The sequence below is a fragment of the Lissotriton vulgaris genome, chromosome 7, assembly GCF_964263255.1.
Source record: "Lissotriton vulgaris chromosome 7, aLisVul1.2, whole genome shotgun sequence".
In the NCBI taxonomy this organism is placed as follows: domain Eukaryota; kingdom Metazoa; phylum Chordata; class Amphibia; order Caudata; family Salamandridae; genus Lissotriton; species Lissotriton vulgaris.
The window spans coordinates 840,939,176-840,956,861 of NC_141695.1; the positions used below are offsets into that span (position 1 = coordinate 840,939,176).

General features: G+C 44.1%; 1 protein-coding gene across 2 annotated transcripts in view; it reads right to left on the reverse strand.

Moving 5' to 3' along the window:
- Positions 1–4,674: 4,674 nt before the first annotated feature.
- DUS1L (dihydrouridine synthase 1 like) overlaps positions 4,675–17,686 on the reverse strand; it is a 245,163-nt gene continuing 232,151 nt past the window's right edge. For both annotated transcript variants that reach the window (XM_086931197.1, XM_086931196.1), the window contains exons 11-14: positions 17,124–17,290; positions 16,750–16,787; positions 15,688–15,763; positions 4,675–5,222 (exon numbers count right to left, since the gene is read on the reverse strand). In XM_086931197.1, the coding sequence (XP_086787323.1) occupies positions 5,101–5,222; positions 15,688–15,763; positions 16,750–16,787; positions 17,124–17,290 (403 nt within the window). In that variant the 3' untranslated portion in view covers positions 4,675–5,100. The remainder of the gene's footprint in view (positions 5,223–15,687; positions 15,764–16,749; positions 16,788–17,123; positions 17,291–17,686) is intronic.

Consider the following 17,686-nt stretch of genomic DNA (forward strand, 5'->3'; position numbering starts at 1 on the left):
GAAGACTGCTTGGGCTAAATTCGGGCAGATACAAACTAGATGAATAAAGACCTTCTTGCTGCTCCCGCATAGTCTACAGATTTTGTGTCTGTCATGCACCCAAATTGGTTGGTCCATGGTTGATGGAAAATTTCCCAGACGGAGCCCCATTAATTTTTGTTTTCTGTGAGCTGGAAATGTAATTGTTAAATAAGGGGCTGAAGTGAGAGTTTTGTAGTTTGATATGACCATCCAAGCGTAATTTCTTGTGCTGCACGTGGCTTTGACAAGTAGAAGAGAATAGAATTTTTTTTGCTTTTTTATGGCTTGTTTAAACGCTGGGTAAGGCAGATTGAGTTCCCAGAGATTTCTTGTTCCAGTCTCGGTTATGACCTTCTCAAGGTACTGGTTGTGTGGGGATTTAACATCAGCTTTGACTTCTTCCCACAGTGCTTGGTGCAGTTCTGAGATTGCCATGTTCTGTTTCAAGCTGTACCAGTACTTTATATTTGCGTACTTTCTTACCACTATTTAATTTGTTATTTCAAATACTAATCTCGTCTGAGCTGGTGAAGCTCCCCGTTGGATTTGAAAGGTGGATTTAAAGAAGTCTGTCTGCATTTTATTGAGCAATTCCGCGTCTTTCCCGTGCAGTCCCACGCTGCCGTATGACAGGGTGGGAAGCACTTTTGCTTTTATCGTTGCCAGTAGAGGTTTATATGATGGTCCCGTAAGCTTACTCGTAATAGCCCTCTATCAGAGCCTTTCTTAGGAGCAGGCTGTCTTTGAGAGGAAACATGAAAGGATAACTGTCCAAGCTATTCTTTCTTCTTCATTTCCTACTGTACTCATGTCCTCCATTCATCCGAGTGTGGTGCCTTCTCGTGCTTTTGGTCATTTTCCTTCAGATGTTGTACTCCAGGACAGAGTATGAGACTAGCAGATAGACCACACAAACACTGTGGGGTCAGAACGTCTTTTTCCTCCCACAGGACGGGCACCAACCAAAGCCAGAAGGCATTTTTAAGGAGCAAATCACTGAATTGCATAGTTTCTTTCGTTGTTGCTATACACAGTCCCCTTTTCCTACTTCAAAGTGCTAGGGAGCATAATCAGACATAGCCTTGTGTAGAGATGTCCTTCACAGCAGGCTAGAGTACCACAAAAGACACAAAGAGGAGTAAATTTCTGTACTGAAAGTGTGATCAAGGACAAAAGACTTGGCCTCACCTATAGGGCTTGCTTCAACCCGCGCAAAAGAATCTGAAGTTCCTTCACTCACCCCTCAGCAGCCCTCCAGCCACGGGACAGCAGGCAATACACTTCTACTGTCCAGAAAGCTGTTCCAGTCCTTCATCCTGTGCCAATATAAATTAGAAGAAACAACAAGGGTTTGGCTAAAGCGCAGCAATTGTCACCAACTTATAAGGGTCGCACTCTTATTCAGACCGCTGGGCTCCGTGGACTTCTAGCTCGGGGGCACCATTCTCTCGGGTCAGACGCCGGTTGAGCCGAGAGAATGGTGCCCCCGAGCTAGAGTGCGACCCTTATAAGTTGGTGACAATCGGAAGTTAAGAAAAGGATATTCCAGTTTTGATGAAGATACATCACTACATTCAAACAAACAGAAATAACCGTCCGATCTGGTACTGTGTATGAAGATGCTATTATGGATTTGAACCAAACTTGCAACTTTTGAGACGAATTAGAGTCTTTGAAAGAGGAATCCTTTGGTCCTGAGGAGAATCCCCGCAGTGAGGCTGATTCTAAATGCGTAGACCTGTTTACTTTTAGGCCATTCTTTTTCCATCTAGTTGTGAAATATATTGAAGTTGCTTATGTTGTTAGATGGCTTATTTTGCTGATCATCTTAATATATTTGTGTCTGCAAAAAATAGAAAATAGTAGCACCGCACCACAAATAGGTTATCAAAATTTCCTGATGGGGCTTCTCTGTTTTTTCTATGTGTATGCATGATGAGAGTATGGAGGGGTGTTTTGAATCAGGAGTTTAGGTGTGTAACTCGAACACTGTGTAAATGTTGGATATTTAAACTAGCTTTTAGAGTATGAATGCGTGTTTTTCTACACTTTGTTCTTTCTTTGAAAAAACGGGCTCTAGATTAGAAAAAATATAAATAATCCACTTGAGTGGATATATTTGCATATGTTTGTATAAAATGGTTTAAATGATGCACAAATAGAAAAATTCATATGACAAAAAAGAATTTTTAACGATTGAGTCTAAACTGAAATAGTAGTTTTTCTAGGACAACTGTCTTATCCATTGTCCTTTAGAAATATAAAAATAACAGTGCAGCACTGGCATTTTGCTTTGTTGATTATTAATATAAATTAGAGGCATCAAGATGGATCCCACTCTGCTTTATAATTAATACTGAGCTCCAAACTTAAGGATGAACATCGCAAGACATCTGCTCCAGCATTTGCCATCTATTTTTTAATTTGTATATTATTTGTCAATGTATTTTCTCACATTGCTAGTATCTTGGTTACTGCTTTCTCCAAGTGTGGCCTAAAGCTCTTGATATTTCTAGACAGATGTGTCCAGCCAATACTTTTTACTTGCAGCCCATGAGCTAAACAACTGCAGTGACCAGATACGTGGTCTAGCAAAAGCCTTGCAGTAGACAGACTGTTTGCCTGTTTCTAGTGCCCATGAAAAATACCTAATGTAGCACAATCTTCACAAGCAAATAAAGTTTCTCAGCCCCAGTGAACCTTCTGTAACTGCCCTATGTCTCCGCAGTGGGTAGAAGGGCTCAGAGAAGGGGGGAAATAAGGTAGCACTGAGCCCCCAAGATGGCCCACTGTCGACCCCCCCCCCCCACCACCTCCACAGAAGGAGTCACTATATTCATAGCAGGATCCCAGCACAAAGCAACCGCAAACAGTCTGGGCTGATCCCTGCTTAAACTCCAAGCCTCTCGCCGGCAACTGGTTTGCCTCTCCCGCAGGCCCAGCCGACTCATGTAGAGAGTTCTCACCAAGACGGTGGGAGCACTCAACTTAACGAAGCATCTCGCATAAGGACAGCTAGGATTAGTCCATCCGCATGGCAACCACCTCCGACATTAGACTGCCCCTACAAGAGGTCTGCACTGGGATCATTGTGTCACAACCAGCCCTCTGCTTCTGCTCCTCATCCGGGCTCCCAACGCTCAGCTGCACAGGCACGCTGCATCAGGGAAGAAGTGTGGTGCTGCGGCCAGCGCGACTGACACCAGACACTGGGGCTCACGGTTCGATGCCCGGCACTGGTGGCAGGTCAGCCCAGCACCATGCGACTCTGGGCAATAGCTCGCTTAATCTTCCCGATGGCTCCGGGTAGCTGTGCGATTTACAAATACTGGAATTTACAAATACAAATACTGGATTTACATCACGTTGCAGACACGAACCATGCCATATTTGCCCCTGCCACCTTTTCTGCGGTCGCCGGGTCCATCCCTGCACCCCACCCTCTCGGAGGAAATCCATTGAGTTCAACACAGTAGAGAGATGTCAGAATGTTTCAGGATTTGAGTGTGGCTTAAGCATAGCACTAATTTAACTTTCAACCACTATTGTCAGTGGCTCTGCGATGCCATCCCACATGAAAAATAAAAGGTTTTTTCTTTCTACAGCCCTGCATCTTCAAACTGCATACCAACTCAAAATGTACTCCGTATCCCTCCCTAGAATCTGGCATGAAAAACTGGCCTTTTGTTAATATTTTCGATTGTCGCCTGTCCTTTGTCCAAATGACCCTCTCATTTCCTTTCATACTATGAATGCCTCCTCTCTCTGAGCACAACTTACGCTGAAACATGCATGTTTGCCGTAATCTCCATTATTGTATTTCTGCAAATTGCCCACAACTCATTTATACGATCACAACCTCGTCTCCTTCCTCTGAAAGCCATACCAATGCAACGTTCTAATACCGAATATCCTCCAGCTCATCTATTCATCCCACCAACCATGTGCACAAACTCCCCACCACCCCCGAAACTAATAATCGCAACTAACTCCTAGTAATTTAATTTACCTCAAAGAAACTGGAGGGAATGCATGGAATGGTTTGCTTAGGCATACAGGACTAATCCTATTAACCAACAATAAACAATAACACTGGACTAACCACTAGTCCCGAGTTCCGGACCCGTGTGCCTGGTATAAAGTGCTTCAAAGCCTCATTAGGGGTAGTAAGCGCAATATATGTGCACTTACAATTGAAATGTAGCCCCTGTGGGAGAATGTGTGCTCCACAAATGTTAATCCCGACACAAATTAACAGCAACGCATTTCCCCTTGACAAAGGCATGGGGTTTGAATGGGTTAGATAAGTTCTGCTGGCTTAATAGTGCTTGCTTGACTTGAATGTTACTGCAAAAAAAAAAAATGGTGATATTAGGGCCACATGTAAAGACTCCCTACGAAACAGAACAGGGACACTATGCAAGGATAATACAAGATCCTTCGTCGCTGAATTTCTCATTAACAGTATGAATGGTCCAGACACGCATTCTGTAGGTGAATTGCAGGTTTGGTTTCCACGGACAATGTAAACTCATTTCATATGGAGTAAGTGCAAACGAGCCTCACACAGTGCTGCATAGTAGGACCATACAGTTTATCAGCCTTCCCATCAGAGTTATGATGCTGATAAACAGCAAATCTAGTGAACAGACATTTTCATTGTCATTAAAAAACATTTATTCAATCTCTATCCAACACCGGAGCAGATCGAAATCAACACCCATAACACCCTTGCAAGAACTTTCCGCACCGTCAGGTGCAACAATATTAATCCAAGCACCCTGGTGATACTGTAAATGCTCATCAACAAGCTGGCACCTGACAGAGGTACAGCTGTTCACGGCAGAACGGTCACACCCTCCATCTGCTGATAGTCCTTTAAAATAGTGCAACAATTTAACTTGCACACCCAAGTTAAAAAGCAACCGGCTATGCTGAGCCTGCCAGTGACTGGCAGATGTGCGTGTTTTCTGTGAGAGCAGCATTTTCTCAGAGGGCAAGTTTGGCACTTCAGATACCCGTAGAATGGGGCTGCCGATGGGTCTGTGTATCAGGCACATCAGACTATGGAAAAGCCTTTCAGACAGGGCTTTCAGCAGCAATCTGTAGCCCATTGCTTTGCTCCTTGGTGCTTTCCGCCATTTGATCCAGTTTCCACTGAAGGGATTTTTCATGTTTGGTTTTAAAAAGTAAGCCATGACCTAATGAGAAAGAGAATGGGGATTAATGAAGCCAATAAGATGCAAAATGGAAAGAAGAAAATAAACTATCAGAAACGAACACGCAGCTCACATACCTAAGAACCACTGACACGCCGCACCCACAGAGTTAAAAAAAAAAACAAGGCAAACATTCTCTGCAGTAGATCCTCCCACTTTAAAAGGAAGCCAGCTGTGCTACTGCCCTCTCACTAAAGGTCTGAAAAGTACACACCACTGACAAACACAGGTGGTTCTTGTACCTTCAAAGAAAATCACCCAAACATGCTATGATTTTCTTACAGGCCACAAATGCTGTTGCCACCCATTTAATCTGTAGCTAAGTGTACATCACTTTTCTCACAAATTCTAATAAAGCATAGCTATTTAGCTGAAAAATCCTTGTGGGTACATGTCATGATATACTTTGCCTCTTCAAATGGCTCTGTGGCGGAAGGTTGTGTAAGTAGTGGAATGTGCTGTTGGACTATCAAACCTTAGGCAATAGTATTTTTAGGTGAAGTGCTGTACACGTGAAGACACAAGGAAGAACTTACTAGGTAGCACTCTTTCTTGTGGGAACTCTGTCCAATTGCAGCTTCATCATTTAAGAAAACATACTAAAGCAGTATCTTACAATAGTTTAGTCTGTGGAGCGGACTCAAACCAAAAAGTCCTGCAGAACTGAGGGGGCGAAAAGGCCTTCCCACCAAACCGGACTGTAAGGGAACTATTGCTTTGTGAATGTATGCACAAAAGCCCATCTTGCAGCCTGGAAGATTGTACGGACAGCCACCCCTTGCACTAATGCGGAGGCAGAGCCCTTGGCCTTGGTGAAATGGTCTCTCAGACCCTCCAGGGCTGCATCAAGATCTATGCAAGAAAAAAAGTACACCTCAGCAGTATCATTTTCTGTACAGCCTTTTCTTTTTTTTCGCTCCAGAAAACCCCACAAAAACCTGATTGCCCAAATCAATGGACCGTGGTGTGATCCATGAAAAAACTCAAAGCCCTTATGGGGTCCACCTGATGAAGCCTTGTCACTTTTCAGGGGTGTGTGTGTGTGAGAGGAGGGGGGTGTCAAAGAATCCAGGTAGAATGATCGGCTGCCAGACGTGGAAGGGAGTCACAACTTTAGTCAAAAAGGTTAACTATTTCCTCAACACCAATTTGTCTAAGAAATTGTTGTAGGAGGATCACATTGAAAGCATCGGCAGTTCACTCGTATTAGTTAACATAATTGCAATGAGTAAAACAGTTTCCAAAGTCAAGAGTTGCAGCAAGTCAATCTGCATATGCTCGAACACCAGCCAATTCAAGGTTCCACTAGGGCATCAAAAACAGTTTGAGAGGTAAAATGCAACAAACTTTTAATAAACCTCATCGCAACCGGTGATTTGAACACTGTTCATCAGGTAAACGTAAAAAAAAAGGCTGACAAAGATGAAAAATAACCTTTCGGAGTGGCGACATCAAGACCTTGTGGGGCTAAAAACTCAACAAGCAAAAGGATGCCCAGTAGCTTCAAATGTACGGGATCAGACTCCAGGGCAGCACACCAGGTTACAAACTTATCTCATCACCCAGCGTACATGGATTTACGCGATTTCAGATGGGGGAATAAAATGAAATAGATTGCCGGCATACATGGAGATGTAGGTTGCGGAGGTTCAGGTGAGATTCCTTCCCTGTTGCTGAGACAGCAATAACTCCAAAAAATGTTGGAAATAGGAATGTAACGGTGGCGCACAATTCTAGCCAGGGCTATCTCCATCGACTGAATACGCCTTGTACTTCTTTGGGTTGCAGATGCCACTTATTTATTTATTTGAAGTTTTATTTTGCGTGAATATGACCTGTTAGGGTATCAGAGCGCTTTACAAGGAAAGGTACGTTACATATATGAAGGCATGGGCAAAGTACAGAGATGGGGGATAGGGAAAGATCAATAGTGGGACAAAGCCATGGCTATATACAAGAGTCAATACAGTGCCAAAATCAGCGATTACATTAGTACAATAGGGCAAAAGGAGGATATATATATATATATATATATATAATAAATGGTACAGATCCAAGTACAGGATGGGGTGGGCAGAATACAGAGTTGGGTGTTGGGGAAATGACAAAAGTAGGGCAAAGCAGTCGATATCTACAAGTGTCAATACAGTTCCAAGATCAGCGGGAGATTTGATAACAATAGGACAAAAAAGATATGTACAAAAACTGGTACAGGGAGCACTGGAAGGATTGAGATTTGATGCAAATAGTAGGTCATTCGAATGTGCACCAATTGGAGGAATTTGCTCATTAAGAAGGTTTTTGCTTCTTTTTTGAAGAGCGCCAGTGAAGGTATTTTTCTCATGGAGGAAGGAAGCGAGTTCCGGATTCTTGGTGCAGCTCCAGAGAATGCTTGATTGTATGTTTTTGCCTTCTGGAAGCGGGGTGGCTGGAGCACACGGTCTCTGGTGGATTTGGAGTTTCTGGATCTCCCATATAACATGAGTTTCTGGGCGAGATATGCTGGGGAGTTTGTGTACAAGGCTTTGTGAGTGATGCAGGCCAGCTTAAGATGAATTATCCCTTCAAGGGGAGGCCAGTTCAAGGCCTTCAGGTGTGGAGAGATATGGTCACATTTTTTTGAACCGGATAAGAGTCTGGCTGCTGCGCTGAGGCAAGCTTTTAGCGGGGCAGTTGAATCTTAGGCAGGCCAGGTAGTGTGGAGCAACCATATTAGATTCTGGAGGTAACTAACGCCTGCACAGCAGTTTTTAGGTCGGCAGTTCAATGGAAGGGTTTTAGTTTTCTCAAGTAGCTTAGGTAGAATCTGCCAGTTTTGGCCATCGCGTTGATGTGTTCAATCATATTTAGGTTGCTGTCCAAAATAATCCCAAGAGATTTGGTGGAATACAAAATGGTAGGGGTGCAGTTTAGTGCTATGAAGAAGTTAGTCCATTCAAGGATCTCATCAGATTTTTTTTGGGAGGGTGGGGGTGTGAGAAGAAACTCTGTTTTTGGGCATTCAGATTGAGCTGGTTGTTGGCAAGCCAATGGACATTCAGTTTCAGGGCATCATTTAGATGGGTGACCTAATCAAGAGAGGAGATTTTAATGTAGAACTGGGTATCGTCTGCATACATGTGGAAGGAGATGTTGGCCCAGTGGAGAATTTCAGCTAAAGGTTCGAGGTAGAGATTGGAGAGGGCAGGGGACAGAGTGGAGCCTTGCGGGACACCGATGGAGATCGGGGATGGAGCAAATAGGTTGTTGTTGACCAGGAGTATCTGTGTGCAGTTAGGGAGGAAGGAACTAAACCATTTGATGACAGTACCTCCTAAGCCCATCCTGTGTTCGAGGCGTTCAAGGAGTTTCTCGTGGTTGACTGTCGAATGCCGAGGAGAGATCCAGAAGGATCAGAAGACATGTTTTGCCTTGGTCAAGGGCTAGGAGAGCATTGTCAACGATGTGAAGAATAGCAGTTTCAGTGCTGTGCCCAGGCTTGAATCCAGATTGGAATTTGTTGAAAAGATTGACATTGGCGATGTGTTGCCTTAGTTGTAGCTGCACACATTTCTTCAGTACTTTCGTGAGAAGAGAGGTATTCAAGATGGGTCTGAAGTTATCTGGAATTTCTGGATTCAGAGTGGGTTTTTTTAGGATGGGGATGACTTGCCCGGTTTTCAGTGAGTCGTATATGGTCCCTTGGAGAAGGGAAGCATTGATAATGGTAGTCCATATGGGAGCGATGAGTGAGGTGGTCGCTGCCAAGCAGTTGGCAGGGAGGGGGTCGTTAAAGTGGGTACTCTGTTTTAAGGAGGATAGAATTTGAGATGGAATGGTCATCATAAAGTTCAAATTTGGACCAGTGAGGCTTGTTTTTGGTTATTGCTTGCTTGGGATGAGAGGATAGAAGGGTCCCCGACACAGAAAGAGGGGAGGTCGAGGAGTCCTTGAGTTTGTTACCAAGTGAATTGATTTTGGTTGCAAAGAAGGAGAACTCATCGCAGGTGATTGGGGATTTAGTGGTTTCTTTTGCTGATATCGCTATGTTTGTTTGATTGAACTTTGACTATTTCAAAAAGTTTGCGTGGTCTGTTCTTGGCATTTTCCAGCTCTGAATTGAAGAACTCTTTTTTGGACAAAAGGATATTCTTGTACTTATTTCTGGCCTGACCGAGGAGTTTGAGGTGGGAGCCTGAGGGGTGCTGTCTCCAGTTCCTTTCTTTCAGACGGAGAGCTCTCCTTTCGTCATTGAGGGGTCCGCTGAACCAAGGGTTTTTGTCTTTGATTTGGGACCTTTTGAACTTAAGCAGATCGTCCAAAATGTTAGTCATAGTCTAGTTGTAGCGATCTGTGACGTTGTTGACTTTAGAAAGATTCGGGGGGGGAGAAGCGGATTCTCGCAGTGGGCAGGCAGTTTCTCAAGGTCCAGGCTCTTAAGAGTCTCTGAGCCAGCGTTTTGGTTTCACAGGTTGCCCAGGTTTTTTCAGGTGGTCAGGTATAGTAAAGGTGATGATGTTGTGGTCTGACCAATGAAGCGAGGAATACCTTACCGGCGTAAGGTGAAGACACCTGAGCACTCCTATGTGCTAATGAAAGCCATGTACACGATAAAGTTCAAAGAAAACATTTTTCAAAGTTTTATTCACTTTGTTTTACAAATGCGAATTGTCCTTTTTAAATTAGAGCAAGGTTTATCCGATAAACGAAATGTCGAGTGGACAGTTATTGCATGATCAAATTCATAAGTTGAAGAGTTCAAAATGTTTGATTCATAAATCTGAACATCCCCGATGCATTTCGAGCTAAAGAGCTCTTCTTCAAGGGGTCAATGTGTTCTAAAGAAAGAAAATGAGAGTCTGATGTTACTAATCAGGTCCCGAGTGCAAAGCGAATGGAGCAAGTTAAAACAAAATAAGGTGATGGTTGCAAAAGGTTGACGCAGTGGTGGACATGCTTATTTAAAAAACGGGATGAAAACGGTGTATTAGTGAATCGAGAATGAAAAACCAAGGTGAGTTGTGAAATAGATTTAGAATTCCCCTGAAGTGAAAAACAAAGGTAATCGGAAGAAAAAGCGGATTTGTATACGATGTAAAAACTGCAAACGTGAAACACCCGTGTGATTGACTGTGCCGGGTAGAAGTGCCGGCGGTCGGAAAGGGGAAAGATAATAGGCGTGGAACTAAGTTAATAAAACGTGTGAACCAAGGGCATGGTGTGGTGTAGAAATAAAAATTAAATAAAAGAGTGCTGGTGAATCGAGTGAAGCACCTGGGAGCTAGAAGCTTACCAAGGATATAACGCGAACATGAATAGACGTGATCCGGCGCTGTGTACGCGGGAGTGATACCGCCCGGGTAATGCGGAAGCATATAAGCAGTGTGCGCATGCGTGAAAAAATATAAACAAGCGAGAGAAACAAAAGACTAACCGTGTTGGAACGTAAACCGGTAAACACGAGTAAATAAAAAGGGCTGGTGAAAGGGTGAGAACCCAATGAAAATTAGCTTGATGGTAACGATTAACATGTGTAACAACCAACCAAGATATAAACAGTGGATAATGAATGTGAGAATCGGGCGCAAGTGCCTGCTGGGAGAATGAATGATGGATGCCTAGGAAAGAAAAAAGTCTGAAAGTGATAGAATGATAAATAGTAGGTTGCCAATATAGTGAATGAAGTGAAGGTGAAGGAGAGAAAATCGAGAAAAATTAAGGGTAAATAATGAAAAGAAAGGTATACTAAGAATGAGGGTCAAGAGAAAGAAATGGAACAGAATGAGAAAAGGGGAACTAGAAGGTGTCATGGACAGTTAGAAGTGAAAAATCCCAATGTGAAAGAGAAGAATGTATTCTCAGGGTAACGTAAAAGACATATGTAGAAATAAAAATGCAGAAAGAAAAGAGGAGAGAAAATATACTAAAGAGAAAGGGTACATCAAAAAAACAGGAATAAGGATGGAGGTAAGATGCAGACAAAATGGGAGACCAACAAGGTGATGAACGTGTGTGTAGATGCTTAGAGGAAGCTGCTAAATTCCAGACGTTCATTGAGTCCTTTAGGATGGGTGAAGTCCAATTTGAATATCCAATACAGTTCTCTCTGAAGAAGATGTTTTCTTGGATCTATGCCTTCAGGTTTCTTGGCTATCTCGAGGACGAGAAAGCGAATTTGACTGATGTTATGATTCTGTTGAGTGAAGTGAGAGGAAACACAGGATTTTAAGTTTTTGTTTCTGATGTTGCTCCGATGTTCGTTGAGTCTGGTCTTGATTTTACGTTCAGTTTTTCCCACATAGGGTAATCCGCATGGGCACTTCAATAGATACACAACATTGGTGGTATCACATGTGGCGTTGACTTGTAAAGGAATTTGTGTCCCTTTGCTCGGATGTGTGATACTGTTTCCCAGTATGATGTTGTGACAGTTCAAACAATTGTGACAAGGAATAGTTCCTTTATAAATTGAGGATGTGATGGTGCGTGGTTTTATCATGGTTTGCAGATTTTTGGAGCGTTGATATGCGAAAATGGGCATTTCATTGAAGATGGTATTGAAATCTGGTTCCAATTGCAGTAACTGCCAATGGTTCTTGATGCATACGCCGGTAAGGTATTCCTCGCTTCATTGACCTGCCCCTCCCGGACAGATAGGGGTTCACCCTGAGCACCCTAAAAGATTCAACTAATTGTTCCATTGCTTAAACAGTATCGTTTCACAAGGAGTGCAGCGGACTTCATCCCTTTTCGTGGTCTGACCAATAACATAGTTCAGATTGACCGCCAATGCCTTAGTGATAATCCAATCCAAAGTAGCGCCTTTGGTGTGGGTAGGCAAGGTGCAGGCCTGGGTGAGTGATTGATCAGCAAGGAAAACTTTGAAGGCATTAACCTGGGAGTTATTGGGGTCATTCCAGTGCATATTAAATACACCGAGGAAAATATCATTGGAGTGAGGCGAGACCTTAGCAGTGATGATTTCCATGAGGAGGTCCGAGAAAGTGCCGTTCATGCCTGGGCGGTGGTAGAATATGTGCAGTTTCCACAGCTGAGAAGTGGTACTACTAATGGAGAGGGCAAGATATTCGCAAGAATCTGTAGGCTCAGCGTGTAGTTCTGTGACGAGGAGGTCTGAGCGGTAGATGCAAGCAATGCCTCCCCCCTTCTTAATTTGTCTGTCATGTCTGGTGATGTTATAGTTGGGCAGAACCAATAGGTCAAGGTGCTGTGATGAGGATTCATTGAGCCATGACTCGGTTAGGATAGCTACATCAGTGTTGTGGTTAAGGATGAGGGTGGCGATGTCCGAGGCGGGTCTCGCAGCTGACCGGCAGTTAAGAAGGAGGCCTGAGAGTGGGGCATCAGAACGAATGTTGTAAGGAGGAGAAGTTAAGGGAACTTTTGTTAGTTTGTTACTGTTTGCCCCTCTGTTACGGACGGATGAGAACCTGGCTGGGTTGATTGCGATAGTAGGAATCAGGCAGTCAACTTCCTTGTCAGGAGAACAGGGGGCGTCGGGGGCTCAAGTAGGGTGAGAGGAGGGTAAGGGTCTCCTCCTCGAGAGGTGATTAGGAAGATTGCGTGGGCGAAGGTGTCGGCTTGCCAGCGGCATGGGCTGGAGAGTGGGTGAGGTGAGAGAGGGGGGGACAAAGTTAAGAGAGGGCTTGGAGGTGGCGATAAGAGTGTTCAGTGAGGAGAAGGATGTTCTTCAGATCAGATAGGGATTTCCGGATTCTCTGAACTATGATGGATAATCTGGTGTTCATGGTTTCAAAGTCCAAGGGTAAGGGTTGAGCTTACGGGCAGGGGAACCGGGAGTCAGCACAGGGGCTATTGGCGAGTACGGGAAGCCAGGCGAGGGAGCTCGACCTCCCTATGGTTGGGTTACCAGGAGGCTGGGGGAGACGAGGGTTATGCAATCTCCGAGAGGCAGGGGATCCGTTAATGTTGCGGTGAAGGGTGGGTGAACTGAGATCTATCATACAAAGTCTGTTCAATGTGTCCAATCTGGCCTTGCTATGCTGCTTCAACCACAAGCGAAAGGCCCCAGAACCCCAATGCACCCTGCTTGTTGCAGTGCTACATGGCGGTAGTGTTGCTTGTGAGAAACTGCACCAGCCTCCCATTGATAGATATCAGAAAAGATTTCAGAACCAACTGGATGGCCCAGAGTTCCAGTAGGTTCATGTGAAGCTGGCCCTTTGCTGCAGACGGGTAGCATCTCATCTTCACATTCTCTAGATGAATTACTCAACCCAGGAGCGTCCATTACCGCTGCCAGTCTGGATTGGAGGGATGAGAATAGAGCGACCTGCCGCACAACACATTGTCAGCGATCAGCCACCACTTCAGATCCTAGGCTGGCTGGATGGGGCCGGAAAAATAGCCTTGAAGCAAGGCCCACTGGGATTTCAGATTCCACTGCAGGCCCGACATGGGCAACCTCGCATAGTGGACAAGTAGGATGCACAAGTTTAAAGGCCTAGAAGCCTCACAACACCCTCAACAGTATCAAGCCCGAAATACTGAGATGCAAGCCTGGATGTCCTGGACTCGCTGCACGTAAGGAAAGGCATTGAACGCATCACTGCCTATAGGCTAGCCCCCTGGAGTAGCCCCTACAACTGAACGGAGAAACAGCTTTGTAGGAGTCAGCAGGCAGGGAACACCCTGTGGCCCCACCATTCTTAAACAGTTCCAGTGACGAATCGCCGTCTCTCTGAAGAAACAAACAGGCCATAAACAGCAGCAAAGCCTGTACTTCGCCCGAGAATCTAATTGACCTCAGTCAGGCATGTTGCAGAGTACAACAGTCGTATCAACTGCCCTGCCAATAATGGTATCGAAGCAGGTCTATATTGCTTGACCATACACCAGAGTTGTTACAGGCCTAGTAAAAGGTTGTTACAGGCCTAGTAAAAGGTTTCATGGGGACAGAAGGCATTGGGAAAGGGCCGCCTGCCAGAGGTATCATGACTGAAGGCACTTGCAGTTTTGTGGTATTGAAAGGCATGGCAGAAAGAGCCGAAAGCACATTAAAGTTTTATTTACAACAAGTGTTCTTGAAGGTCTCAATCTGCTCTGGGGTTAAGGATGGCCCAGGGAACTCTAAGTCTATCAGGACCAAATGAGTTATGGGTCCCACAGCAGGTGACTTAAATGGAGTGTGACGCAGATCTTGCTTACGTTGTGCCTTCTATTTGGAATGAGAGTGGTGGGAGGGGGTCGTATTTCGCATTCTTATGCTTGTACTGGGACTTTGACTTACCCCGATATTTTTATTCACAGATGGAGGGGTTGCGAACATGGCAGTGTTACTTGGTGCAGAACCTGTGCCAATACTTTGACTTATGTTCCAAGATGTACAGCTTCGCCTTACAGTCTTGAATCGTCTTTGGGTGCATGAAAGAGCATATGTCAACACAACTTCGAATCATGGCACCAAAGGCACTCCAAGACATGACACAGCTTGAACCTTGTCCTTTTCAGAGGGGATGTTGTTCCCTACTAGACTGCTGAAGACTTGTTTGAAGTCATTGGAAGACTGAGAAAGGTGGGGAAGGAGCTCTGGGTCTGTGTCTGATGGCATGGAAAGAAAGGAACTGATGGTAGAGCTTATAGGTGGCACTGTTCCATGGCACTGTTCCATGGCACTTCCACTATGGTATTAAATCAGCGAGGAGTCACACAAAAACACCTCTTAGCGAGTGGGGTTTTGCTAAAAAAATTCAGCAGACCGAGTCTGGCACCCGTGGATAGTCGAAGGCGAGGAATCTGCTGTTAGAAGAATGCACAAGAAGTGGTGTGAATAAAAAGTATGTTGCATCTGTGGTGAAAAGATATTTGAGAAGGAATGAACGGTTGTCAATGCGGTGCCAACCTCAGGGCTTTGATGCTGTGTTGAGAGAGAGGGAAAGTCTGTCTTGTGGGCTCCTCTGGTGCTGAACAAGTTTTAAATGTGTCTGGCCGAAACAGCCTGATTCGGCCCGCACATATGTTTTCTGTTCGTGTACAGATGGAATGGGTGGTGCAGGTACTGAGCTTGTGTGGAAATAAATGCAAGGGCTTATGGAGTTCCGTGGTGGAAGCAGAGGAACTGTGGTAGGATGAGTGGTGGAAATTCATACTGTAACAGCAGGCACTTGTGATATTTTGAAGGACAATGAAAGATAAAGGGTTTATGGGATTAGAAATGAGTATCTGCAAGGCAGAAGTATTGGTAGAGGGGTGATAAGCAGTAACGTATGCATATGATGGTTGTAGAGGACTGGAGTGAGACAGTGGAGGAGGTAAACGATTATGGTAAAGCCAGTGGTGGATATACACAGGCTGTGCAAATGCCCTAATGGAGAAACAAATGGCTAAGGCTTTGGAGGAGGATAATATATAACGCACAGGGCTTATTGGAAATAATAAATGGCTGTGCATCAAGAGTCTCAGTAGTCAAAAAGACGAATGTATTCACCTGGACAATCGGCCATTTCTTTGAAAGCTTTTTTCTTACAGCATCCTCTGCACAGGTGGAATACACACCGAATTCCCTGGAAATGCATAAAACCAATTAGTTTTCCATTCATAGGAAGAAATGAGAGCTCCTTTGACTTGTCTGAAAAATGGGTCATTTTTGATGGACCACTAAAAGGGTGAAGGGACATTAACAGTTATCATCAAGGAACAAAATAACAAAGCCATGATGAAAAAGCATGCAACAATGGAAAGATCACCCCCCCCCCCCCTCCCCGGTCACCACATTCTGTTATGCTCAGACTACTCTTAACCACTACAATCATTATCTGTGAAAGTGCAATGGTCACCAGAATGGACAGACACAGTAAGGGAAATTACACAGAAAAGAAAGACCTAAGATGGAACAAAAGATGCTGGAAGGCCACCGAGCGGCCTAATACTTGTCATCAAGCCCCAAGTGTATGCGCCTGCAGTGGAAGGAAGACTGAAGAGACACAATGATGGGATGAACTGCTAAGTATCGATTTGTACTCCGATGAATGGGGGAGTGGAATTTATTTTTACGTTAGAACTGCAACGTTCAGCTTCAGTGTCCTTTCAAAACATGGTGCACCATGGGAGAAAAAGAGTTGCATACAACAGGAAAGAGATTGTGATAGCACTAAATAGGAGAGGCTGTGTTAGGATTCAAATGTCAGACATAACACAGAAACACTTTGTAAAGAACATAAAGATCACTTGTAATAGTTAATACTTTAAAGAAAATCAGACAGTGAATTACGGTCTAGAATAAACTGTTTGGGCACTCTGTAATTTAAATCCCATGATCCCTTGCCCTTTCTGTGTATGTAAACACCCGAACGGCTTTTAACTTGCCATTGCCATATTTGAGCAACAAACACTTTTCTGAATGTGTATTCAATTAATGATACCAATTAAAATACTTGACTCGCATAAACATTTGTGAGCTGTTGTGACAGTAATTCCCAACAATGCAGCTTTAAAGGAGGTACAAAGTGCAACATACTCAAGTGTCTTTACAGACAGAAGACTCACTCACCTTTGGGTTTCCGCATTGCTCACATTTTACATATTTTGCTGAAAGCAAAGAAATAAACATGTTTATTAGTCTATTGAAAATTCAGACAATGTCAAGCCCAAATGCTGACAATTCCCAAAATCCACAACAAAAATCCTTCCAATAAAAGGCATCTTGCCAAACCACAATCCATCTCAGACCAGAAAATACAAAGACCCATTCCTCTACACGAAATCTGTCATCCAAATGTACCAAGGATATCCCGCCTCCTCTTCTATTAAAAAAACCTGCTCATATTAGCCTATTTAGAGTGTCCTCACTGACCCATCTACTCTGCCTCTCTGAGTCCAAGACCACTGTGCTTTCCCTAAATGGCCGATTGTATTCTCACATACGTTTCAGGGCGGCATTGAAGGTCTTGTTGGGGTTACGGAGCCTCTTCTTCTGCTTGTTCTTCGAGAGGAGCTCTGTGGGTGGTTGGTCCTCGTCTTCCAGTGCCCGCTTCACCCGCACTGCATTCTCTGGCCTATGGACACCGTTCTCCACCTTCTGCTCTTTGGGCCTGTAATATCAATGTTAAAGGGTTTTCAAAGTCTTCCCACAGAGCCTACCCACAATCCAAGTCAAGGATAATGAATAATCTGATCTCAGTTGCCTTGTTTATAAGCATATTTTTTTCTTTTGTTATGTGAACATGTACCAATGTAAAGTGCTCTGAAACCCTCGAGTCTAGCCAGCGCTAAATACAACTCTTCAATACATAAATAAAATAAATATACACGAGGCAGGTATAATTACATACCAAGCTACACACGCCGTTAAAATAATACTATGGAATAAAACCAAGGCTAGTGGAAATGTGCCTGCAGTAGGTGCGCTGGGGGGGTGGGTTGGGAAAACAATTATACAGCAAGGCGGACTAAATTCTGTCGCAAAATAGGGAAATTATGCAGCATAA